This window comes from Balaenoptera physalus (genome assembly GCF_965194825.1).
Source record: "Balaenoptera physalus genome assembly, chromosome: 8".
NCBI lineage: Eukaryota > Metazoa > Chordata > Mammalia > Artiodactyla > Balaenopteridae > Balaenoptera > Balaenoptera physalus.
In genome coordinates, this window is record NC_138887.1 from 2787378 (window position 1) to 2813694 (window position 26317).

General features: G+C 46.8%; 1 protein-coding gene across 17 annotated transcripts in view; it reads right to left on the reverse strand.

Moving 5' to 3' along the window:
* Positions 1-26317, reverse strand: part of COBL (cordon-bleu WH2 repeat protein) — a 270313-nt gene that overhangs the window by 99861 nt on the left and 144135 nt on the right. For all 17 annotated transcript variants that reach the window (XM_082473250.1, XM_082473239.1, XM_082473238.1 and 14 more), the window contains one exon: positions 18067-18246. In XM_082473250.1, coding sequence (XP_082329376.1) covers positions 18067-18246 — 180 coding nt within the window. The remainder of the gene's footprint in view (positions 1-18066; positions 18247-26317) is intronic.

The following is a 26317-nucleotide window of genomic DNA, read 5'->3' on the forward strand; positions in this document are numbered from 1 at the left end:
CTCAGCTATACCTGCAACTCAGAACTCTTAAACACAAAATTAGTTTCCTAAGTCCCAGAGTTGCTGAAAGTGTTTTACTTCCTCTTCTATAATTAAAGTCACCAGAGATTACATTACCAGAAAGTCCAACAGATGACACAATTTGATTCAGAGAAAACAAAATGTTAAAATACACCTATCAGAGTTATAGGAACATTATCTGGCAAAGACTGATGCTCTTAGTTTTGTTATCCATTAAGTTTCTCTGGTGATTTTACTACCTCTCTTAAATTACCATGGTATTCAGGTTCTGAAGTCTTGGATCTGTTGTAATCCTAATGATATGTATGGTAACACATTTCTAATAGTTTATATCAAGAAGTAGCTCAATACCAGTGGAAATATTAGTTTCATAAATAGCAGCTGTAAAAGCATCAATCTGAGAACCATGAGAACCAAGGTCTTTTGGAGAAACTGAAACTCACCAGCTGGCTGGCATGGGCAAGTCTATTAACCGTGGGCCTTTGTTTATAAAGTAAAAGAGGGAGAGAGCTAAGCTGTGTTCTTGATCTGAAAGGTCCTTTTACCTCTAAAATTAGAAACTGCACCTTAAGCCTCTCTATGTTAATATGGAAACAGGGAATTAAGAAAAGTTTCTCAGGGAAAAATTAAGATTTTGTAGCACCAATAGAGGTCAACTGTCTGTTGAACTAAAGTCTTTGCAGTAAACCCCACGTGACCCCCATATAAACAGGGGTAATGGCAACAGTCAGGTTTTATTTAGATGTTTCCCAAAGATTGTTCACTTGAAATGAATATTCATCCATATAGGGCTTTAAATACTTGAAAATCCTTGCTGATCTTGTAAGCACTCTTACAAGTCCTATGAATATATTAGCCTTTCAAAACAGCCTTGGTTATGCAGACAGGCGCAGGAGTTATTCTTATTTTATTTCTCAGGAAACATAAATCAGAAAGGTTGATTGGCAACTCCTTCTGAGATACTGGTCCAAAGCTGTACAGACAGTAAGCGGATGAGAAAGGCCACATGATCTCTAAATGTCTGGATCTCACTTAAGCACAAGCTGTTGCTGTTTCACTGCTTGCTGTCTCTGCAAAGGCATGCTACATGCTTTCAGATGTCCTGCTGGAGTCCTGTTTTGGTGGCGTTAAGATATGAGAGGAAGTAAATACTGTAAATAAGTACAGTCATATAAAAAAAAAAAAGAGAAAACCACAGAGCCTTTTATAACGCCAGCCTGAGCAGCTCAGAGGGACAAGATAGTGTTGTCAAAATGGTGTGACATGTAGGAGAGAGAAAGTGCATGAGGGGAAAATGAAGGACTAAAACCCAAGTTATTTCGCTGTCAAATAAATCTACCCGGGCTTCCCTGGTGGTGCAGTGGTTGAGAATCTGCCTGCCAATGCAGGGGACACGGGTTTGAGCCCTGGTCTGAGAGGATCCCACATGCCGCGGAGCAACTAGGCCCGTGAGCCACAACTACTGAGCCTGCGCGTCTGGAGCCTGTGCTCCACAAGAGAGATCACGACAGTGAGAGGCCCGCGCACCGCGATGAAGAGTAGCCCCTGCTTGCCACAACTAGAGAAAGTCCTCGCACAGAAATGAAGACCCAACACAGCCATAAATAAATAAATAAATATTAAAATAAATAAATAAATAAATAAATCTACCCACTAAAAATGTTTACGGCATCAGTGAAATTTCTTAGGATCATGAAAAATATTTTACCCAAAAATATGCTACAAGTAAGGCATTTGGGGAAAGTATATTTTCCGTATTTCAGTAAAAATATTTCACTTAAGATTTTACCTTTTGAAGGAAATGGTGAATCACTTATTCATTAATAAGTGGCGAATCATTATTTTTATTTGCAATAAAATACACACAACATAAAACTTACCATCTTCACCGTTTTTAACAGTCTACAGTTCAGTAGTAAGTGCATTCGAATAGTTTTACAATCTCCAGAAATCTGTTTATCTTGCAAAACTGAACCTCTACACCTCTTAAACAACTCCCCTCCCCCCCTCCCCCCAGTTGCCAACGGTTCTAGGTATTTTTGCCCTAGGGATCTTTGCCACAAGCAGTTTTGCTGCACAACTAATTGACCATAAGACAATTTTGCCATGAAAGATAAAATAACAAAATAAAATAAAAATCTAGATTAAAAAAATAAAATTAACAAAGACATAATGCAACATGAACAGCAAAATTTTAAAAAGATTTTATTGTGAAAATGAAAATTTAAAAAATATTGGAATACATTTAAAATATGTGTAGATTCATGGTTATAGCTGTATTCAGGCATGGCTTAGACAAAGCAATGATACTTCCTTTCTCAAAGTTGATCATTAAGGATTCAGGATTTAATATTGGACATAAGCTATTCACAATATAAGAAAATGTGCTCTAAATCTCTTCTCATTTCCCTGGAAATAAAATGAACAGACGAGGGAGGCTGCTATTTCTTGTCAATGTATGTAATGTACGTACCTGGTAGCCCATATCCAGGCTACATTTAAAATGTTCCATCACAAGCTCGGTCCTTATATTTCACCAAATCATCTAAGCCAGATTCTATGCCAAATACCAAAATTCTGTCTGCATCGTGTTCTCCACTAACAAATGGCAAAAAATTTTCACCATTTTCAAGAAACTTATATTCATCAGGAATCACGTAACCATTTCTTTTTGGGGGGACAGGACGAGCTTGATTCTTCTTTTGCCTCCAACTTCTAATATTGCGTGATAAATCTGATAAAGATGGCAAGAGGGAACAAGATGTTGTGCCTAAATTAGCCAAAGGATCGATCGATCATTAATGCTCTTGAAGACTGTTGTGAATTACAGGCGTTTTAATTTTTATGGCAAAACTGCCTTACGGCCGATTTACTGTGCAAGCGAAACTGCTTGGTACAAAGATGTTTGTGGCGAAATTACCAACAGGGCTTCTGCAACCACCATTCTGCTCTCTGTCTCTGTGAATCTGACTACTCAATGTACTCACAGAGGTGGAATCAGACAGTGTTTGTCTTTTCGTTACGGGCATAATGTCCTTCCGTTACAAGCATAAGGTTCACCCATGTTATAGCATGTGTCAGAATTTCCTTCCTTTTTAAGGCTCTTAGTATTCCAGGGTATGTATAGACCACATTTTGTTGTCCATTTATCCACTGACAGACACTTGGTTTGCTTCAGCCTTTGTAAATAATGCTGCCACTAACATGGATAAGTAAATATCTTGAGACTCTGCTGTCAATTCTGTTGGTTATACACCCAGAAGTGGAATTGCTAGATCATGCGGTAATTCTATTTTTAACTTTTTGAAAAACTGCCATACTGTTCTCCATAGTGGCTGTACCATTTTACATTCCCACCAACAGTGCACAAAAGTTCCAATTTCTCACATCCTTGACCACATTTGTTATTTTCTGGGTTTTGTCATTATTGTTGTTTTGAGAAGGACTCACTCTAACGGGTGTGAGGTGGTATCTCATTTTGGTTTTGACTTGCATTTCCCTAATGTTAAGTGATGTCGAACATCTTTTCGTGTGCTAACTGGCTCTTTGTGTATTTTCTTTAGAGAAATCACCATTCAAGTCCTTTGCCCTTTTTTAATCAGGTTGTTTATTTTTTGCTGTTGAGTTATAGGAGTTCTTTATATATACTGGATATTAACCCTTTATCAGATATATGGTTTGCAAGTATTTTCTCCCATTTTATATGTTGTCTTTTACTCCGTTGGTTGTCTCTTTTGAGGCACAGAAGTAAAAGCTTCATGGAGACTAAAACCGTGAACGTGGCTGGGCAGTAAATCAAATGTTTCTAAACATGAAGGTCAATTAACCCCAGTGAACCCAGATCAGGCGAGGCTGAGGTGGGGATGGAGGTTCAAGACAAGATGGGGCTTGGGTAGAAGGTCTAAACTGGTCCAGGGTTCTGAAGGCTGAATGATGCCTCAAAGAAAGGAATTAGGGTCTTTTCCATTTTAAATTTGAAATATTGATTTCTATTCTAAAACCCACTTTTCTGATTGTTGATTACCAAAGTGATTGGAAAGAATCATGAAAATGCTTGGATAGAAAGAAGCAAAATGTAAAGGTAGGAAAAATAATGAAGTCACAATTTTAGCAAATCCCCTTTATAATGAGAAACATATGAACTATTGACATGATTGATAGGCAAAACCAAAGTGACGAAAGGACAAAGAATGAGGTAAGAACGGCATACTTAAACAGTGGATATTTAAACCGTGTGACTCTGTAACACAAAGCCTAGCTTTTAATTTCCTGTGTCACTAAAATGTCAACGTGTAGAATAGCCAGCTCGCTTCTCATTTTGATTTTTATCAAAGACGCCTCCCTAAAACGTCACACTCTAACGACAGCTAAAAATACGCAAGAATCCAATCTTCTTCCAACAAACACTGGTTTCTTTAGTTGGAAGTGTCAGGGAGGAAACGATCCAGAACAAAAGGTAGGCACGAAACAGCAAAAATAGCTCCTGATTCCTTTCTTTGCAAACTCTCGTCATGGAGGACCTGCCATATCCACCCAAGGAAGTTCCTTGGCCGCACGACTGTTTTCACAGCCTCTGCAATGCACCCCCCAGTCTCACAGGGATGTGTGTTCTGGCGAAGGAGCTGGGCGTCCTCTAAACACACTGCAGCCCTCATCTTCTTCGCTGCTTCCAGGGGAAAAGGAAACATCCCGACACCAGAGGTGACATCCTCAGCCTTTCCACTTCCCCCAACACTTTTTAATGTTTTTTATTGTGGTAAAAGTCACAGAATATAAAGCATACTATTTTAACCTGATATAACTGTACAGTTCAGTGGCACTAAGTACGTTCACACTGTTGTGCAACTCTCACCACCATCCTTCTCCTGAATTTTTCACCTTCCTAAACTGAAACTCTGTCCCCATACATGATGGAATATTACCCCCAACATTTTTAAAAAGATCATTCTGTACCGTAATACATTTTGTGTTTGCTTTCCCATATTTTAGGATATAAACAAAACGTATACTTGGCTGTTTATTACAAAAACAATTAGTGTAAATCCATTATTTAGTTTTGCCGTAGTTCTGTGTATGCACTAAACAGGCAGATATACTTTATATTCGGAACATTTGAAGGCTAAGCGAACATTATTTTTTAAAATATAAACTCAAAGGCAGTTTGGCTAGGTCCAAAAGAACTTTACACAGCCCCATTCGTTTTATTCTTCATTCCTGTCAAGACCTTTGAAGTCCCATAACATATTGTATGAGCAGATAAACAGACTTTTGTTAATTGCGGGGAACCAACAAATAGAGGAGGCATCTCAAAAAAATCAGCAGATATCCACCTTTGAGCCGTATCGGTTGATCTATTTTCAGGGTTTGGCCATGGCTTCAGTAAAGGCTTCACACATCATCTCTTTTACTATGAGTTTAATATGGGTTTCAGACTTATATATGGGTCAGGTTTATATACTTCTGGCCCTGGTGGGTCAGGTGAAATTAACCCCGTTTATCCAGCAGTTTCTACCCAGAGAACAGGATTACACAAGGACAGGAGCCCAGGCTTTCCCATCAGTCGCCTGCCAGCTTGGCTTAATTTCCCTGCCAAAGGGCACGTATGGAGGTGAACTGATTCTATCCTGATGCTGCCAGATATTTCAACTGTAGCGTCACTTCCATGACAAGCAGAGTGGGCCGCTGAGAAAGGGTCCCGGGAACTCCGAGCACTCGGAAACCGCTTCGCTGAAGCATCCGGAGGGTGCAGTACGCAATGGAGCATGATACCTGCTCCCTTCAAGAAGATCTTTAGAATGGCTTTCATCTTTGAGGTTTGGTTCTCCAACAGCAAACACGTGACTTCCCCGCCAATGATGAGTAAATAAGTGAGCTCTTGCGTTTCAAACGCTTCATCCATTTCAGAATCTCTGCATCAGAGGTGACCGCGTAGCACAGGAGGAAGATACCCCAGCACTTGCTGCCCCCCCCGCCCCCGTTACTCCATCCTGCAGAGCCTGCAGGGTGGGATTCCAGTCTGCACATCCCACTCCGGCACAGTGCCCCCTGACAGCCGCACGGTTCCCTCTGACCCCACTCAGCGCCCATGCAGGAGAGCTCCCTGCAGGAGAGATGCCCGAGGGCCCTGGGATACACTCTGACCTCACTTCCCCTCGGTGAACCTTGGTGTCCTCACTGTCCAACGAAGATAAGAACAGCGCCGATTTCATGAGACGTTGTAAAGATGAAGTTAAATGAGATGATGTACGTAAGGTCTGAGCATTGCAGCTGAAACACAACAAGCACTGAACCGGTGTTGGTCATTGTAATTGTTTCATGCTGACCTTGGGACCAGTTGGCTGAGGATGGGATGAGGCGCCCTCTCTGCCCAGGAGCCACGGAAAGTCTTTGTGCCGGTGAGCGGACCGCTGCATGTGGTCGGTACGGCACCACGGCCTTTCGCCCTCAGCTGGTTTAACATTAAACGCTCCTAGCCGGGCTGGACAATGTTTCTCCGCTAGGACTTGACCCGTGATCCAACGTACCACCCACCAGGAAGGAAGTTAGAAGTGACGCCTTCACCCAGTCTAGCCGCTGGCCCCCGATCGGGTCAATGCTGACCATTTTCCGGGGATGGGGATCAGGTGGAATCGTGAAAAGCCGCAGTGCACGTGGGAGCTTCCCGTGGGATCGGCTGCTGTCGCTGTATTGCACCCCATGCCACGATCTCCGCAGACAAGGGTTGTTCTCTGGTATTTCGGGGGCACAAAATTTCTGCACCAATTAAATATTAAGAGCTTTGAAAAGACTGTGTGTTATTTGTCCTCGAACTCCTTATGGCCAAGAAAACCGCTTTGCACATAAACAGAAACTCAGTATCCCTTTGTTATGGACTGAATTCTGTCTCCACAAAATCTGTATGTTGAAGTCCTAACCCTTAGGGTCTCGGAATGTGACTGTATTTGGAGATGGGGCCTTTAAAAGAGGAGATCAAGTTAAAATGAGGCCATCGGAGTGGCTCCTAACCCAATATGACTGGTGTCCTTATAGAAGAGGAAGAGACAGTGAGAACACACACACACACACACACACACGCACACACGGAGGGAAGGCCACGTGCGGACACAGCAGGAAGACGGCCATCTACAGGCCACGAGAGAGGCCTCAGGAGAACTGACCCTGCAGACACCTTGATCTCAGACTTGAGCCTCTGGGACTGTGAGAAACCGATGTCTGGTGTTTAAGCCCCATGGTGGCATTTTGTCAGGGCAGCCTGAGCAGACTGGTCACCTTTAAACTTAGCTGGTCGGCAGGCACTATTCGAGGTAAAAATTCAGACGTTGGAGCCCACGAGGCTGTGCTCAGACAGTGCTTCAGCCTTACTCTTTAACTCTTCTCACTGCCATGACCTTGAGCAAGTCACTTACGCTTCGTGGGCCCCGAGAGCCGTAAGAGGAGACCCTGTCCCCACAAGAGCGGGTGAGACAGTGTAAGATCATGCAGCAGCAAAGTGTTACAAGACAATGTCAGCAGACACTAAATCTAACTGACACGAGGTATTTTGCCCACATACTCACCGCTCCGTCCCCTGACTCTGCCCCACAGAAAAATTATTTCCTCTGTTCCACTGAGCGAAGCGTTTCTAGAGGGTCCACTTGCTGCTTCCCAACCTGCCCTCTGGGGCCTCAGGATCGGGACTCAAATATCTGAATGGAGCTGTCATGTCCCAGTCGGCCTTTCCTTCTCTCAATATTCTGGTAGTTTAAAATATTCTCACTTCTGCTGTTTTAAAAATAAGGGATGGCAATTTCCAGACTCATCAATTCCCAGAAGGTTCTCCTCTGGGCATCTTTAGTTTTCGTCTCTTACGATGTGGCCCGGACACACGGCTGCCCAGGCACAGGCGCAATCGGCACCAGCCCCTCCCTCCATCACACCGGGGTCGGTGGAGCTCAGGATGCTGGAAACTCCGCACAGCCTCACCTGGCTGCCCATACCACCGAAACGCCAGCACCCTTCCCTCGGGCGTTCTGGCCCTGGAAGCCTGGGGGCCCCGGGTCAGCCTTGGATTGGGGAAAAAGGAGGGGCTGAATGGGACCTGGGGACCCTCTTGTCCAGGATCTGCAACACAGGGATCACAGGAGTGACTCATCTTGGGGCCACTAGAGCCCCAGCTCAGCCCGAATGCCCCCACCCCGAATGCCACCCCACTGAAGACCTGCTCAGCCTCCCGGCCGCTCGGGGTCCCGACAGACCCTCCTGCCCACCTGCCTTCATCCACCTGAACCTCCAGCGGAATCGCTCATTTGAGTCAATGATTAAAACAAGGCCCGCCCTCCCTGGACTTGTCGCCCGAGAGCTCCGCCCAGACAGACAACTCATCCACCCCAATGGGAGACAAGGTTATGTAGTCTCCCCCGAGTCTCCTTAGCCCACATGTCTCTCTTCAGTAATGCTCGCAGGGCGTCTGCTGCCTGCCAGGTACTGTGCGTGGAGCCTGGGACCTAATGCGGAACACGGCACTGTCCCAGGCCGGGAAGTGGTCCAGGGCACAGCAGTTCCAAGCTGTGTGCTGAGACGGTGGGACCGAGACGGTGCTATGGGCCTGTCTGGACTCTGTCACCAGTGGTCCCTCTACCTAGTGGCCCATAACCGAGCTCTGCTGAGGATTTCTCGGAGTAGAGCTGAGAGCAAGGGTTGTCCTACAAAGACACTGAACCGGAAAATCAGGCACGCTGCAAAACGCATTCCGTGTCACAATGTCTTGGACCAGCTCCTCCTCCAAGGGACAGAGACAGAGCCACACAGAGTGCGATGCACTGCACCCAACAAATCAGGGAGATTTTGCACTCTGCTCATGGGGTGGATGCAGTGGGGAAAAGCGCGATGACTTCTGGCAGGAAGTCACTTGCTGCATCCTGCTTGGGACCAAAAATCCAGAGCGAGGCCCTGCTGTGGGAAGAGAGTGCCAGGCACATCTTGGTTGGGGTAAGGCTTTTCAAAAGCAAGAAACGTTCCCCAAAGGCCCAGAGACAACACACAGAAAAAGCCAAAAGGTCTGCCTGCGTGACACGCTGGGATGGAGGCCTCCCTTCCTGCCCATCCACGCAGGCAGCAAGGGTGGGCGGGGGCTGGAGCACGCGGAAGGAGGGGACTTACGGGCTGGGCCCTGGGGGCCAGGGGAGGGACCCGGGTCCGCTCAGCTCCTCTGGGGAAGCCGTGCTGTTAGGTGCTGACCTCCAGCCGGACACAAAATGTACTACCTGCCCTGCTCTTGACCTTCCCCAGAGGGATGGGCACTGTGAAACAGAAAGGAAACAGCCCTCCCTGGGATCTGCGGATGGCCGCTCAAGGGCGCGGTCAGGTTCGCTGGGGGATGGGAGGACTTCTGCCACATCTCAGAGGAAGTCCCCGCCCCTGGCCGCGGCGTGCGGTGAGGGGTCTATTCCAGTTCCAGGACCAGCCCCTGGAGACAGAGGACCCCTCCTTCACGCTGACATCCTCTTCCTCTCCCAGCTCCGGTTCATCTCTTACAAACTCACCGGCAGAGGGGAAGCGGCTGCAGGTGAAAGAAGGCCAGGTCCTCCTCTGGTTAAGAGGGCAACCTGCAGGGGGGACGCCCAGCGGTGCCGCAGGAGGCGGAGCGGGGCTGAGTCAGCTCCACCGTTCTGGGCTGCGTGGCCGCCAAGTTTCCTCCATTCACCTGAAGAAGGGCCTTCACAGTCAGCAAACGTGCCGGGACAGCTGTGAGGGTGAAATCCGACCATTTATGGGGAAGCGTACTTTCCAAATGTTGAAAACAGTGTCACACACACATATACCTTATCACTCTGAAGAAACATGGTTGAGAGGCTTTGGAAGACCAAACGGACTGAAGGGAATTTAACAGGATATACGGATCAAAAGGGAGAAAAACCTGGGTTGCAGAAGAAGACTGACCAGAAGAAGAGGAGAGAGAAGGGGGAAGAGATGGAGGGTGGGGGGAAGGGAGAGAAGAAACCCAGAGCTCTGCTGTGCTGGCGATCCATCCGCATCCTCTCGGTGTGTCTCTGCACCCACAGAACAGACGGGCAGGGGATGCGCCGGGGGGCGGGCCCAGCGCCGGCCACACCCCTGCCGGCCCCGCCCACCGCTCCCCGTCAGCTCGCTGCTGCTCTCCAGGCTCCTTTGGGCCGTGATGTCTGTGCCACGTGCCGCGTTCTGCTCTAACTCCGATGGACCCTTCGCATCTCAGAGGGCCGCCCATTCCTCAAGGACCCCTCGCAGCAGCTGCTCTGGTCTCACCCCGCCCACCTGCCGCCCGCCCCTCACGGTCCCTGCACCTGGCCCCGTCCACAGCACGGGGTCATTTCCAGCTCTGCATCTACTCTTAGCTCCTGTCCCTCAGCGATAAGCAAATCCTGCAGGCATGGTCCAGAGGGGCTGCCCTTTCTACACTGGCTCTGGAGGAAAGCAGTTCTTTAGCTATTTCCACATAAATTCTGAAACCGGTGTTTTCACTTCGACAGGGTCCATCAATAGGTGCTTGATACATGAATGATGCACGTATGAACTAATTTAATATAAACGTTTACTGATGGAACAGCTTGGTGGGAGACGCTGGGGAGAGGTTAGTGAATAAAGAAACAAAACCTCCTTCCCCGGGCGGACGGGTGAGCAGCTACAAGAAAAACGGAACAGGGGAAGGACACAGAGAGTGACAGAGGGCAGAGGGTCTCAGAAGGGACACGGAGCAGGGTCGGGGCAGGGAGCACGGGAGGGCCTGTGGGGAGGGCTGAGAGCACAGGCGGCGACTGGCCCAGAGCGCGGCGGCCCGGGGGGAGGTGAAGCCCCCGAGGCTTTAAGACAGGATGTTCCTTCTATTGTGTGGAGTATGGCATAAAGAGGAGGCCGAGGGGGAGGGACGGAAGCAGATGCAGGGACCAGTGAGGAGTTACGTCCTGGGACTGCACCAGGGCACTGGGGGGCGGGGAGGGCACGGTGGGAGGACCTGGATTCGGATCAGGATTCCCCGACAGGTGGGATGTAAAGTGTGAGAGACAGCGTGCCCTGTGGATCCGAGACCCTGTCCCCTTCATCCCTCACATGGGGTGGGGTCCAGGGGGGCCTCCCCCCACCCAGCCTCGTCTGATGCACAAGGCGAGTTGAAGGACAACTCCTCTCTGCTGAGCCCCGTCCACCTTGGCTCCTCCCTGCTCAGCCCAGCACTGCAGGAAGCTGACATGCCAGCCGTAGCCAAAAGTCTTTCATTATTATGAAAAATAAATTCTAAAAAGTCTCCAAGCATCAACCACCTTTCCAGAAACAAAAGAACCACCACCAAGAGGTGTGTGATAGGAAACGGAGTGGACCTCACCCCAGGAGGCCCAGGGGTGACAAGCAATGACTGCGAAGTCAGAATCACTTCGACCTCAGCCTCTTCTGGATGTTCGTTCCAATAAGCAAAAAATATCAGTCCTAACGGGAGAGGAGACAGGATCTGGTCCTGCTGGCCGCGTGGCCTGATCACCCCCCAGTCCACGGTCCTGCTCCCTGCAGATTCCCTGGAACCAGGGCCACCAGGGCTGCCGCACTGCCTTCCCTCTGCTCTGGCCTGGGAAGCAGAGTGGGTCAGGAACAGGCCAGCAGGACCAGAGACACGGCCACAGAAGCCCACCTTGACCAGGGCCACGTGCACACCCCCGTTCTTGATGAAACGTGTCTTTGGGAGTCCGGACAGCAGAGTTTTATGATTTCCTGTAATATTCTAATTACCTAACTCTCATGATGATCCAGAAAACGGAACTTGCAAGTAGTAGTGCTTTCCGCTAAATTCCCAACATTCCCAAATTACCTTACTTATTTACACAGTAGGAGATACTGTGTTCTTATGTGTACATTGTACTGAGATATTACAGTAATGAATGTCAATTCGTGTTTTCAAGTGCAGGACCTTGCGTATAGCAGCTGTTCAAAAATATCTGTTGACTACACAAGCATATATTTCATAGAAAGTTCCATTTTGGCTTATACTAATAACTGATCATAACACGCCTCCGTCATCTCTCATTTTAATAGCCGACATCACGAGCTATTTTCGTCTCAATGCAATAAACTGGACATAATGTACAAATGCACTGTCATGTTGGAATTATATGGAGCTGAACGTAACGAACACAATAATTCAAATAAAATAGGACAAAAGAACGCCTCAATAACTAAAATATTTTTTGAATTACTTCTACTTACAATAAAAAAAGATGCACAGCTGTAACTGCCACAAAAGCAGGTGTATAACAACTGGATATTGACTGAATAAATTAATGGCTGGCTGTTTATTCCATATTTGTGGATGATGACAGCTAAAATTAGACACAGCATTGTCTAGCAGACTTCCACAAGTTACTTTTAATCAATGGACAGAGATAAAAAGTGAAATGAGCTGCTCAGTTAACCTGACAGGGGCCATACAAATGCGATGTCGGCCAATGCGGTTCACGGGATTTTCCGTCTTTAATGGGTGAATTGAGTCCCCTGAGGAAGGATGACTTGACAGTATTCTAGTCTCTTCGTCTCAAACAGGGGCTCCAAAGGGATGACCAACTGCCTTCTCCTCCACAGTCCTCCGAAGGTGTGGACTAGTGAGTAGGCTGTTTGAGCTTTGTGCCCAGAGGAGAAAATGCCACCAAGATGAGGAGGCATCCTTTAACAGAATAAGCCTGTTCCAGGGGCTTCGCAACTTTTCATTATACATTTGGTGTTTCTAGCAATGAAGAGTTTGATCTTTAAATACAATCTTCCACTTGGTTAATGCAGGACCCTGGCCGGGCCCCCTGCACCCTGGCTCCTCCACTCCCCAGGGCCATGGGGCCAGATCTCACCTCCACTCCACAGTACAGTCTGCACACCTAAGAAAACAAGTCTCAGAAGTGGAGCAACTTGCCAAGATCATATTCCCAGGAATGATAGAGCTGCTGGCATCTGAATCCAGGAAGCGGCTCCAGGGGCCTTGCTCTGACCTCTACCCCATGTACCTGGGGAGGCTGCTTTGATCGTTCCCATTTTGTAGAGGAGGAAACGGAGGACCAGCGAGTGAGTGGAGGGCTGTCCACCCGGGCACCTGTGTCCTCAGCCCCTGTTCATGATCTGAATGTTGACCCATGCTGATCCAAGAGCAGCCCCAGGGGGAGAAATGTGTGCAAATGACAGGAAGGCAAGTCTCCTTGGGGTCCGTTGTAAGACTTGTTGTATAAAGGGGGCTCTGACACAAACACAGATGCAGCAAGCCCTTGTGCAGGGCTAAGGACAAGGCAAGGGGTCATCTCAGCATGGATCAAGGGGGAGAGAGGACAGTGTGGCCCCTCCAAGATGAAAGAGGGAGAAAGATCCCGTCTGGAACAGGCAATTCCTCTGTCCTTTTTCCCAGGTCCCAGTGAGAAGAAGTGGGACCTACTCATTTATCTTAATATACAGCTTTAGGTCTCAGCTAACGGTGCACGATGGTGGTAACTTTTGTGCCGAAGAATCTCTCCAGATCTGTTAAAAGTATTTACACTGAGTAGACCTGCTTCTCTCACATCTGATTAGTCCAAATTCTGGGCGGGCAGATGGGGCAGGTAGAGGTCTGTGGGGTGGTGGTTCTCAAAGTGGGGTTTGTCTGGGAATTTGCTGAACCCCGAGTTCTCAGGCCTGGCCCCAGACCTCCTGAATCAGAAACCCTCAGTGTGGAGCCAAGGTAAATGTGTTTTCACAAGCCCTTTGGGGGGATTCTGATGCTCACTGAAGCTTGAAAAATACTGACTTAACACATGGTGCCCTAATGTATAGATCATTCCTGTCTGAACGTTCCACGTAATTAAAACTTCATTCAAGGCACTGGGACGAGAGGTGAAGGTCTGAGGCAGAGAGCAGTTCCACCTTTTTCTGAAAATGGCACGTGGCTTCCCTCATCTCACTGACCCCTTTGTCAAAGGGCTGGTACAAGGATGCCACCCATCTCTTTCATTGGCTCAAACGCCTCTGGAAAAATCTTCTTGAAAAGTACTTTTAGAAATAACAAATACTCAAATCATGAGTATATAAGCAGGTTGCAAATTCTGAGACAAAGATTACAGTTTTTAAAAGTTTCAGATGACCTGGAAGATGGCTGAAATTATTTTGCCTTTAAGACCTGAAAAAGTAAATAGAGTCGCCCCTCAGTCTCAGTGGGAGATGTTTCCAGGACCCCCTCAGATACCAAAATCCTCAGATGCTGAGGCCCTTCTATAAAATGGGGCAGTATTTGCACATAATCTACCCATGTTCTCCTGTGTACTTTAAATCATCTCTAGGTGACTTACAATACTTAATACAGTGTAAATGCTATGTAGATAGTTGCCAGCAAACAGCAAATTCAAGTTTTGCTTTCTGAAATTTTCTGGAATTTTTTTTTCTGACTCTTTTTGATCCATGATTGGTTGAATCCGAGGATGGGGAAACCCACAGACAGGAAGGGGCTACTGTACTGAATTTTTAATACTAGTTGATAAGAAAAAAGTCTTTTAAAAGAAGAAAATCTAAGCATTCCCATTTTCCTATAAACTAGTCACAGCCTTGAAAATAATCCTTTCCTCCTGATTCAGGATATTCATGTTAGTAACAGTTGCATATAAATAAGGCTTTCCAAACAAACATCTTATCTTTATATGGGAGGAAGTTCAGGAAGAAGGAATTGACGTTCTTCCCCAACGACGACAATACATTTTTGGGTTCCTTTCCCAGAAATTAGTAAATAACAAAATACCTTTCATTTAGAAAGAAAAAAAAAAAAAGCATGGTCATAGCAAATGCTTAAATCTAATCCATATGCCATTCATATTCTTAAAAAAGGAGATGGCTGCTGTGAGTCAATTTCTCCACTCATTCTGTGCCAAATAAAACGGATTTCAGTAAAGAAGCTTTTACTGCCTCAGAGGGAGCTCTATTCATTCTGCAGTGTATACAGTACTATTTATTTTTCATTCCGAATTCCCTATTCTCTACTTAATATACATTTTCCCACTCAAGCCGACTTTATCCACTCTGGATAAGCACATAAAAATCTGAAAAACATAACTTCTCTGGATAGAAGGAATTTTTAAAGTGCTGATGCAGCACAGCAAAGGACACCATAAACGACATGAAAAGACAACCTATGAACTGGGAGAAAATATTTGCAAATGGTGTGACTGACAAGGGCTTAATTTCTAAAATATACAAACAGCTCCTACAATTCAATACAAAAAAACAAACAACCCAATCGAAAAATGGGCAGAAGACCTAAATAGACATTTCTCCAAAGAAGACGTACATATGGCCAATAGGCACATGAAAAGATGCTCAATATCTCTAACTATTAGAGAAATGCAAATCAAAACTACAATGAGCTATCACCTCACACCGGTCAGAATGGCCATCATTAAAAAGTCTACAAACAATAAATGCTAGAGAGGGTGTGGAGAAAAGGGGGGAACTCTCTTTCACTGTTGGTGGGAATGTAAATTGGTGCAGCCACTATGGAGAACAGCATGGAGGGTCCTTAAAAAACTAAAAATAGACCTACCATATGATCCAGCAATCCCACTTTGGGGCATATGTCCGGAGGAAAACAAGGTTCGAAAGGATACATGCACCCCAATGTTCATTGCAGCACTATTTACAATAGCCAAGACATGGAAGCAACCTAAATGTCCATCGACAGATGAACAGATAAGGATGTGGTATATATATACAATGGAATACTATTCAGCATAAAAAAGAATGAAATAATGCCATTTGCAGCAACATGGATGGACCTAGAGATGATCATACTAAGCAAAGTAAGTCAGAAAGAGAAAGACAAATACCATATGATATCACTTATATGGGAAATCTAAAATAGGACACAAATGAACTTATCTACAAAATAAAAACAGACTCACAGACATAGAGAACAGACTTGTGGTTGCCAAGGGGGTGGGGGGTCAGGAAGGGATGGATGGGGAGTTTGGGATCAGCAGACGCAAACTATTATACATAGAATGGATATACGACAAGGTCCTCCTGTAGAGCACAGAGAACTATAGTCAATATCCTGTAATAAACCATAATGGAAATGAATATGAAAAAGAATATATATATATATATATATATATATATATATATATATAAAGCTGAGTCACTGCTATACAGCAGAAATTAAACACAACATTGTAAATCAACTATACTTCAATAAAATTTTTAAAAATACCGATGCAGTGTAGCATCTACATTCTATAACATTAGGCAAATGCAATTCTTATTGAAATAAAGCTTAAATTATAGTGATATTGGAACTCACACTTGTCACCACTAAAGAAATACCCCTCCCCATCAAAAGCAACAAGACACCCCCCAGAGGTAGGTGGTTGAAAATTGCTACATGCTGTAAGAATGCTCTGTGTCATGAGAAAGTTCGAAATCTAACTCCCCACAAAATAAGGGGTGAAACGCACTGCAGACCCCCACGGGAAGCAGCTCTGTGTTCATGAGTCTGAGCTGTTTAGTTGGGCATGCGTACAGCAGAACAATGCCAGTTTGGTGTGTGCCTACATTTCTTTTATCAAAAGACAATGAAAATATGATGGAAAACTCAAAATAAATTAGTAGTATTAGAAACTGTTTAAAAACCATAAAAATCAAAAGTTTTCTTGTAAAATGTGTTGCATTATAGGCTTTTCAGACAGATTGCGAGGACTGTGGATGGAAAGACCGTTAGATGGAAACAGGGGTGTCTCTAGACCAGGGATAAGGAACACCCCTGGAGGTACTGAGAAAGGTGACCAATGAACAGACAGACTGATACACGGACAGACAGATGACCAGGCCGGAAAGGAAAGGAAGTGAGGTGTCATGACACTGCCACGGAGCCACTAACGTGACCGCTGACCACGATACAGGGGCCAAGCCTCCCGTCTGAAAGGTACAGACGTGGGTTCTAATTTATTTTAAGGAAAGTCAGTTTATGAATAAGCACAAAAGGGCCGGGCCTCAAGACCAGCAGGGTGTGACGCTACGGACCCCGTGAAGCAGACCCGGGCCAGCCAAGCAACACCACAGCAGGAGAAAAGTGTCAGGAGAGTCAGCTCCTGCTGGAGGAGAGCTGGGCTGAAAGGGGCTCCACATAGATGTTGCTATCTGTGGGGCGGTATCTGCCCAGGAAGCTGCCAGACAAGTCGTCGGGAACCACCTCAGCTCAGTGAGGAATAGTGGGTCCTTCTCCTTACGCTGCAGGCCGATCCGCGTCTCAGGGTCTCTGTGGAGCACTCCTGTTGCTGCCCAGGAGAGCTTGGCTTCTAAAAGCACCCAGAGCACATCGTCCGTCCTGGCCACCCTTGGGTGTCATCCCTGTCACATCCCACTCAAATAATGTTTTTCAGTGTCACATTTTACGCTAGAAAAACTGGCAAAGAGTGTCCTGGCCTCTGGAAAATGAGGGCCTGGTATGTCAAATAGTGTTTCAAGGCCAGTCATCAGGCGGATGAAGGAAGAAGCCCAGAGTAAGAGGCCAGCCGAGGCCAGCCACTAGGGACGCGGGCTCTGCCCGGTCACCACGGGACAGTCACGTGCAAAGCCACTCCTCTGCTCCGAAGGCTCCGCAGATACAAGGCCTCCCTAAATAGATGTTATGTCACACAGAAACCAACTTCACGTGCAAACGCCTTCTCAGCTGTCCTGCGAACGCGGTTTATTTGGCACCTATATCATACTATGTGTCACCCCATCTTATACACACTCCAGATTTCTTACAGTGCCTGCAATTTTCTCATTAAGCAACGGTGCCCCACATTTCAAAGCTAAAGATAAAATAAATGTTAATCAACAAGCCTAAGCCTTTAAGGGCTGAAGGCATAAAAATAGTTTCCGATCTTCCCTAAATGAAGCGACGCGGCATCTCACTTTGACATCTGAATAAAGCGTAACTTTTCACCCTGAACCATCTCGTTGCTAAAGCCACAAGCTTGAAGGATGACAGGGCGCACAGGCGCCTTCCAGAGAATTCATGGGTTCATTCAGCAGGGGCCCTGGTCCTGAGCGGCGCCCTCTCCCTACCTTTTCCGACGTCTTGTCTTGCACGGGTGGTCCCGCGCGGGGCAGGGACGGAGGGGGAGGCGCTCGGCGCTTCTTCAGGTCTGACTTGACCGACACCCCTGAGATGTTGCCAAGGGAGCGCGATGGACCCAGTGTGGAACGGGGGTTCACGGACGGCGAGTTCGGGGTCGTCAAGCAGCCCTGTCGGGGGAAGAGGCGAACATAAAACCTGATCACTCTGAGATGCTTTTCGGCATATGAATGCTCAGACACGAAAGCCGAGTGCCCACCACCCACCTGAACTTCTCCCATCATCATTTCCATGGACAGCTTGAATGGCTGGAACAAAACTCTTATTTTCACTCTGCTGGGAAAATGATCACAGACCCCATGGCAGGACACACCTCCTGGTTGTGAGGTTTATTTTCCTAATCATGAAGGAAACAGCAGACTTTTTAAACCTCTAAGAGGAATTCTTACCAGCTAGAATCATGGAAGATCCTCAACCCACCTGCAGTGGTGAATTAACCTCCTTAAATTTTTAACCTGCCATCAGAGTGAGCACTTAGATGCTGAAAAGAGGAGGGAACAGATCAAGAAGTATATTTCTGCTGGAGAAGAAGCCCGTCTTTGCCATCTCGAGAAGTACTTCACCCACTGCCAGGGAGGGGCTTAGGTTTCTTCTAACTTTGAGAAGTTTCAAACAAGTGGCCAGGTAGTATAAACAGCCTGCTGTGAAGACTTTACATGACCACCAAATGCAGTACTTCATGACAGATCCCTAATCAACTGAAAATAAATTCAACCTAACACACTAATTAATTGTTCCCAAGGAGCAAGGTCTATATCCAGGGAGCAGACTAAAGGCACATATATATTTTTCCAGTTTTTCCTCCTAGGTCCTGCTTAATAGAATCATATGAGTGTTAGTGAAGGAAGGGCATTTAGAGAACTAGCAGTCTAATTCCAAATTAAAACTGAAATGGAGGCCACCCCCTGCCCTGCTGTGCCCTCCGCCCTGCCCCGTCCCTCCCCAGCACTGGTGTCCCAACCGGTGTAGTCCACACCGAGGCCAGTGCCGTGTAGTGGTCAGCCCACAGATGAGGGGGACACACTGCCTGGACTCAATTCCTGGCTTTGCCGCTGATAAGCTGTGTGACCTTGGACAGGTTTCTTAACTTCTCTCTGCCTCAGTTTATCTCCTGTAAAATTGAGGTCAATAACAGCACCTCCATCACAAAGAAATCGTGAGAACTGAATGGGTTACGACAGATGAAAGAGCCTTAGAGAGTTCTAGGCACAAAGTAAGCATCTGATATGTGCTATTATAGTTATCATGTAAATGTGAGCCCCATGAGGACAATGATTATTCCCTGTTTGCACCCATGGCCGTGTCCCTGGCTCCTAGCATCTCCCGGTACCCGGAGGGCCCTTGAGCCCACATTTGCAGAAATGAGTGGGTGGGCAACTCTACCCTCACGTTTCACACAATGAACTTGTGGGTGAGCTTTCATCTGAACCATTGGTTCACCATATTTGAAACAAATACAGACAGGAAACTCATCGCATTCAGCAACAGCCCCGCATTACCTGCCCGCAGCCTCAAATTCTATTCTGTTCTGCCAATTATACTATCATTCAGTTCCCTGAGAAGATTTCTGAGACTGAGATTTTCTTTTTTTTTTTTTTTTACGTGGTTTTTATTTATTTTTTAACATCATTATTGGAATATAATTGCTTTACAATGGTGTCTTAGTTTCTGCTTTATAACACAGTGAATCAGCTATATGTATATATATATCCCCATATCTCCTCCCTCTTGTGTCTCCCTCCCACCCTCACTATTCCACCCCTCTAGGTAGTCACAAAGCACTGAGTTGATCTCCCTGTGCTATGTGGTTGCTTCCCACTAGCTATCTATGTTACATTTGGTAGTGTATATACGTACATGCCACTCTCTCACTTCGTCCCAGCTTACCCTTCCCTCTCCCCGTGTCCTCAAGTCCATTCTCTACATCTGCATCTTTATTCCTGTCCTGCCCCTAGGTTCTTCATAACCATTTTTTTTTTTTTAGATTCCATATATATGTGTTAGCATACGGTATTTGTTTTTCTCTTTCTGACTTACTTCACTCTGTATGACAGACTCTAGGTCCAACCACCTCACTACAAATAACTCAATTTCGTTTCTTTTTATGGCTGAGTAATATTCCATTGTATATATGTGCCACATCTTCTTTATCCATGAGACTCAGATTTTCTTGTACTTAAATATTAACATCAAAGGAAAACCCAATCCCTGAAGGTTGCTTTTTATGCCAATTCATGCTTCCTTGTGAGACACTGACCATCAAATGCCCTGCTCATCAAATGCAGAATCCCCATAAGGAATAGGTGAGGGATCCACAGGAAATAGCCCAACACCCAGAAAACCCATCGACCCCTACCGAGGCTCCCATAGAAAAATGTAAAGAAAAAATGTCAATGTTTCTCCCAATCCTTGAGTTCTGCAGACATTAGACTCACTGCTAAGCAAATAAGCCAATGCAAAATGAACTCTTAAATACTTTTCTCTGCCTTACATCTACCTCCATAGCAACCATGAACACGCAAGGAGACACGAGAACTTAAATTCACTCAGAGATGCAGGGTCCAGATGATAAAATTAAGCAAATGAAGCAAACCAGAGCAAGGGCTTGACTGGTCCCAGTCTGGAGCTGGGGAGGTGTTGCACTGGGTGGCTGGATCGCTCAAATGCCCCCCCCCCGCATTCAAGGGGGTACAAACTCATGCCATGGAGGTTTGTTAAAACTTGTGAAATACAACGGAGAACTCCACCCACTGCCCGCATCTCTGGAGTGTGCCTGGACCCATTTGGCATCCCATAAACACGATGTTTGTGACAATGCATTTTACACCCCTGATACTAATTGCGTTTCCTCCCTCCACCCTGTCTAGACTGGGAACTTCCAATCCCACTTGCTTCAGTCCTCACCACAACTATGCGAGCCTGGAGGACCCCTCTGCACCACTCTGAACTCACCTCAGTCCTTTAAGTGCCCTGAGCATTTTCCCAGCTCTGTGCGGACACTCCCTTAAAAGCACTTCACAGCTCACCCATTTTGTATCTATTTCAGGTTCTACCTCTGTCATCCTGTAGCCCTTAGAGCACTGTGACATCTGAGATTGTCAACTCCTTCTTGAGGTGAGGGGCTGACCCAGCACCCACCATGCACACACAGGCAGGAATGTCTCCATCTTTAAAATTGGGGGCATTCCATTTACTTCAAAGTTGTGGTCAGCACCTAGCACGTTTCTGTCACATTAGGGATGTCCCATGTATGTGGTTTCCTTCTCCTTTGATAAGTATTTTTGGTAAGAATGACCTCATCAGGGCCACAGTGAGATGGCCTTGGGCAGCAGAAAGTTGGACCCCAGAGCCACCCATCCAGGTCCCCCTGCAAGTCCTGGCACCTGTTATCCCGGGCGATGGGCTGCACTCGATCCATTATCTGTGTCTCTGGAACAGAAGTGAATTTTGACACAACAGGTTTTTTAGCCAAATCTGCTCTAGAGAACACACAAACATCTCTCCCCACCCCTAACCCCGCCCCCTACCCCCTCACAATGTCAGGGTCCCCTAGATCTTGGTCCACCAGCCCCTCTCAATTCTGAAACACACGAGTGTTTCTCAACCTTCAACCCATGGGAAGCCAAAACATTTCGGCTGCCCAGAGAATATTTGTGGTTTAACTCCTGTTTCCTTCTTTCCCCACTCCTGGAATTTGTACACAGAATGTAGAAAAAAAAAACCCACAGAGTAATTTGGATGAAAACACTGCTAAGTATCGGATGTCCTTTAAGATGCTCATTCACAACAACATAAAACAAAATGGTAAACCAAGAGTGCGGCCCATGTAGCCTGGGGTCTAGACAGGCTAGTCCACGCCCTCCTATTCCAGTTTCAGGGTTCTCCCCTGCTACAGAGCGGCCAGGCTCCCTGGGGGACAGACCATGGCTTATCTGCGGCAGGGATCTCATTTCCTGCTCCAGTCCAAACTGGTCAATAACATTTTTTTTTAAATATCAAGCCCTTTTCTGGTAGGGGAGTGAGTCATGCCTTTCTACAAAGGTTGGCAACAAGATCCACAGATTCTGGTTCTTACAGTCGCACCAGATTTTCTCAGGAGTTTTTCTCCTGCGAGTGAAGCCCAATAAATCATTAAGAAAAAGCAATGGATAATGAAAAGGGAAAAAAGCAAACCCAACCTTTTCCACCCAGAGCTCGTGGGACTTCAGACGGCGGGGTGTACACCTCCTCTGCTGTCCCCGGAGGGCTAGTGAGATGGGAAACAGTACTAAACTTGGTGTATCTGTATCACTGCTGACAGCCCAGGAATTTATTACATTCAGTATAAAATGATAACTTGATCCCATCTCACACACACAGCTGGGAGTGGAGAGCTAGGAAACAATTTCAGGATCTGGGTGTCAGCCTGAGAGGAGACCAACATCTCCTGCGACGGTTGATTTTGCCAGAGATCTCAAATTTTAAATGAAAAAAATGTATAATTGATTGTTTCCATTTGAAATGCACTCGTTATCTCAGCAAGACCTGATCTCCTTCTATCTGGTTGTCACCGCAGCCACTTTGCAAATGTCGACTGAAAAAAAAATGCACAAGCTAAAAGTTGAGAATTATGTTATATTCAGCGGACAAAACCGAGGACTTAAACCCGGGACGCAGCCTCTCGGATTGCTCTGAGGGACTGCTCGAAGAGGCAAGGGGGGAACCAGGATGTATAGGAGTTTTTGCAAGAAAGACCAGGTAGTCGGAACATCAAAAGATTACTGTTAATGAAAGAAAACCAGACATCTCAAGTTAAGGAATTTAGCTCTTATCAATGTACGGGAAGATGCAAGAATCTGGGCTCACTGAAACCATCCCTTTGATGTGCACCTCACCTATCTGGGGCCAGTGTCCTATGCTTTCTCGTCCTGAATCCCCTCAGGGTGCACCTTCAGTGCAGGGGGCAGGGGGTTGGCGGCTGCAGTGCCTGATGGTGTGATGGCAGGCACCCTGTTTCCATCCTGGGTTCCCTCAGGGCTCACTGTCAGGGCAGCTGTAATGTGATGGCTTGATGGCTGCAACACCATTTGTTACAGCAGCAACAATGTTTTCATTGACACAAACGACCTGAGCTTCTCTGTGGGAAGATGCACAGACCCCCGGGGCTTCCCAAGAAGCTGAGCTGGGAAGTGGGCTGGGTGGGTGACCATGGGCTTGGCCTTTGGATTAGCTCTGACTCTAACCCGTTGGGAACGTCACCGCAGGCACAGTGGTCTCTGCGGGGCCAGCGCTACGGGCAGAGGGCACAGCTGTTACAGCTCCTCATAACCCCAGGGAAAGCTCCGGGAGTGCTGGGTCTCCCTAGAATGATTCTGGGGTGCACAGGCGCTGCAAAGAGCAGCTGCTCTCCTTGACTCATTTGCTTGTCATCGATCAGAGATCAGTACCAGGCAGGACACCGAGTGCGCCCAAGGTGGGTATCACTCTTTCCACATGAGCCCAGCTGCCCCGTGTGTGTCCTCTGCTGGGGCTCCTGATGTTGTCTGCACCAGGCAGCTCTACCAGCATCCACGTCACAGCCGAAGGAGAGCCATCTGTCCCTGTAAACAGCAAGGCAGCTGTGAACACTGGCTAGAATATGCTTCCGGAGACAAATGGGTCAATGCTGTACTTGCAACCTTTCTGTTTACATTGATTCCAATAAAGAGTAAGGATGAAGAGTTATGTTGTTCCCATTTCTCAAAACTGTTCATTCTGGCAAAAAAAAAAAGACTATTTATCTTGTGAGAACCAATCACATGATCAAGTGGACCTTTTGACACAGTTGGTGAGGAATTCAGGTAGAGGTTTTGGTCTAAATACTGAGGAAAATATTTTGGTTACAGTAAGTACAGTCTAAAATAGCCATCAACCATCCTTTCAGCATCAGATGCTTCTAAATTAGACCAGATGTTTTTAGGATGGCATGGTTTCAGAGTTTTAACAGTGAGAAAAACTGAGGCCCAAGGAAATGAACTGAGCTCCTCAGGATGCCTGAGCCCCTGGGGATGGGATTCAACTAGTCAGTTCCCAAGCTGCCCTGCATCCCTCCTCTCCTTCCATCACACTGCCCCCTTCTCAAAGGATTTCATACAGCTTCGCTTTTTCCTTTCTGTCCTTCCTTCCTTCCTTTCTTCTTCCCTCTCTCCCTCCCTCCCTTCCCTCCTCCCTCTCTTTCTTCCTTTTCTCCCTTCCTTCCTCCCTCCCTCCCTCTCTCCTTCCTCCCTTCCTCCCTCCCTCTTTCCTTCCTCCCTTCCTTCCTTCCTTCCTTCTTGGTCAAAGAATCAAGTGGGAGAGAAGCTGCAGTCAGACCTGTTACCCACATCGCCTTTTCTTCGGACCCAGGCTTTGGCAGGGATCTAAGGCAGGACCACACGACAGAAACCAGGCGGCATGGACGGACACCGCTGTCCTGCCCACACTCACAGGGATCCGCTGGGCACAGCAGCCCAGATCTATCAAAAGTCCTCTGATGTGAAAGCAGAGGACATCGCTTCCCATCCCGCGGCTGCTGGCACCATCCTGGACACTGGGCCAGGCAAAGTTCCCTTTCTCAAGGGTGTGCTCTGCCTGCTTTTTCTTATCCTAGGAGAACAGCCTTCCTGATGGACACACCCATGGCTGCATCCCTCGGCCAGAGGGCACCAAGTCTTCCCACGCCCTGGAAATCTGGCATCAATTCAGAGTAAAGGGCAAACCAAGAGGCTGAAGCCCACCAGCTTCGTGAGAACGAATCCCCGTGATGGGCAGAGAAACGGAACTTATGAATCTAGTTTCTACTCTGCGATGTGAGTGGGAAACGGCCATACTCTGCGCCAAGTGCCTCGAGGGGATGCCTGAGGAAAGGCATTTCTATAGAAGATAAGTTGCAGAAGCTATCTGGCCAACAAAATACTGTGTCATAGAAGCTCTCTGACGGTTACAAGCATCAGGACAATTTCAGATCATTTCTCCACTGGCAGGATTTTCCCTGAACTTAACAGGAAAATGTAAGTGTGCCAGGGCATCCAACTGGTAGTATCTTTCTTGTAACAAAGCTCAGGGAAGAAACTGAAGGTGAGCTGGATTAGTCTGAACCTTCTGCTGTAGGACCTTCTGAAAACCAAAACCTGTTAGCGAAGATGGGAATGCTTGGGATATACTGATTATTCGTAATTGGCCACTTTCACCAGGACCATTTTAGAAAGCCAGACATTTCTGAAAAGCTTGTGAATGAAAAGGAAACAAGTCTTGGTGTAATTCAAAGATGTAGAACACGCGATGCCCGGCCCCAGGAAGGCCATGGTCCTGACGGGGAGGGCGCAGGGGCCCCAGGGGTCAGTGTGCAGGCTCCGCAGGGGGTGTGGAGGAGGAGAGGAGAGGAAGAAGGAGAGGAAGAACACGGAGGGAGGTGGTGTGATGGTGATTGGGGGTTGGTGAACATAACGCATGGGGAGCAGGAGAATGAGGGAGGCCAGGGCTCCACGCACGTGTGTGTGTGTGTGTGTGTGTGTGTGTGTGTGTGTGTGTGTGTGTGTGTCTGTGATGGCTTGCTGTGGTTCTATGTGAGATTTCAATGGAGGCAAACTCAATTCAGCACAATTTTGGCGGCGGGGGGAGATGGTGCTAATTCACACGAACAATAAAACCTTCATAACAACGGTTTCCCTTTAAAATGTGCGAAATTTCCCAAAATTTGTACCGTAGCAGGTTTTGAATATTGATCTGTAAGTTGTTTACTAAAATTCATCAGGAGTAAGATTTCCTACATAGCCACAGTTGAGATCAATGGATTCCTCCAAAGGACATCAGGCCTCGCATGTGAAGCGGCTCCTGTGCATTTCATCGATACCTGGGCTGGATGAGGGAAGGAAATGGGGGCCTGGCTACCAGTTGGTACTGGCCGGGTTTCAGGGCTGCCGGAAAAGATGCCTCATCCCCATATAGAAACAAAACTAAAATGAGAACGAATCTCTCTGCCAGAAACCACATGATTTCTAACTCTTGGATCAGATCAGGAAGGCTTCTCCCTAACTCTAGGTAACCGAGTCATTAGGTGGAGGAAACTAAACTGATTAGATTTCTCTTCCAGCAAATTCATCTTCAAGTAAAATAGGAGGGTTTTTTAAGAAGCAGGAAGTGTAGGTGTGATTCAATCGTCTCTCAGTTGAGGAGACCAGCTCT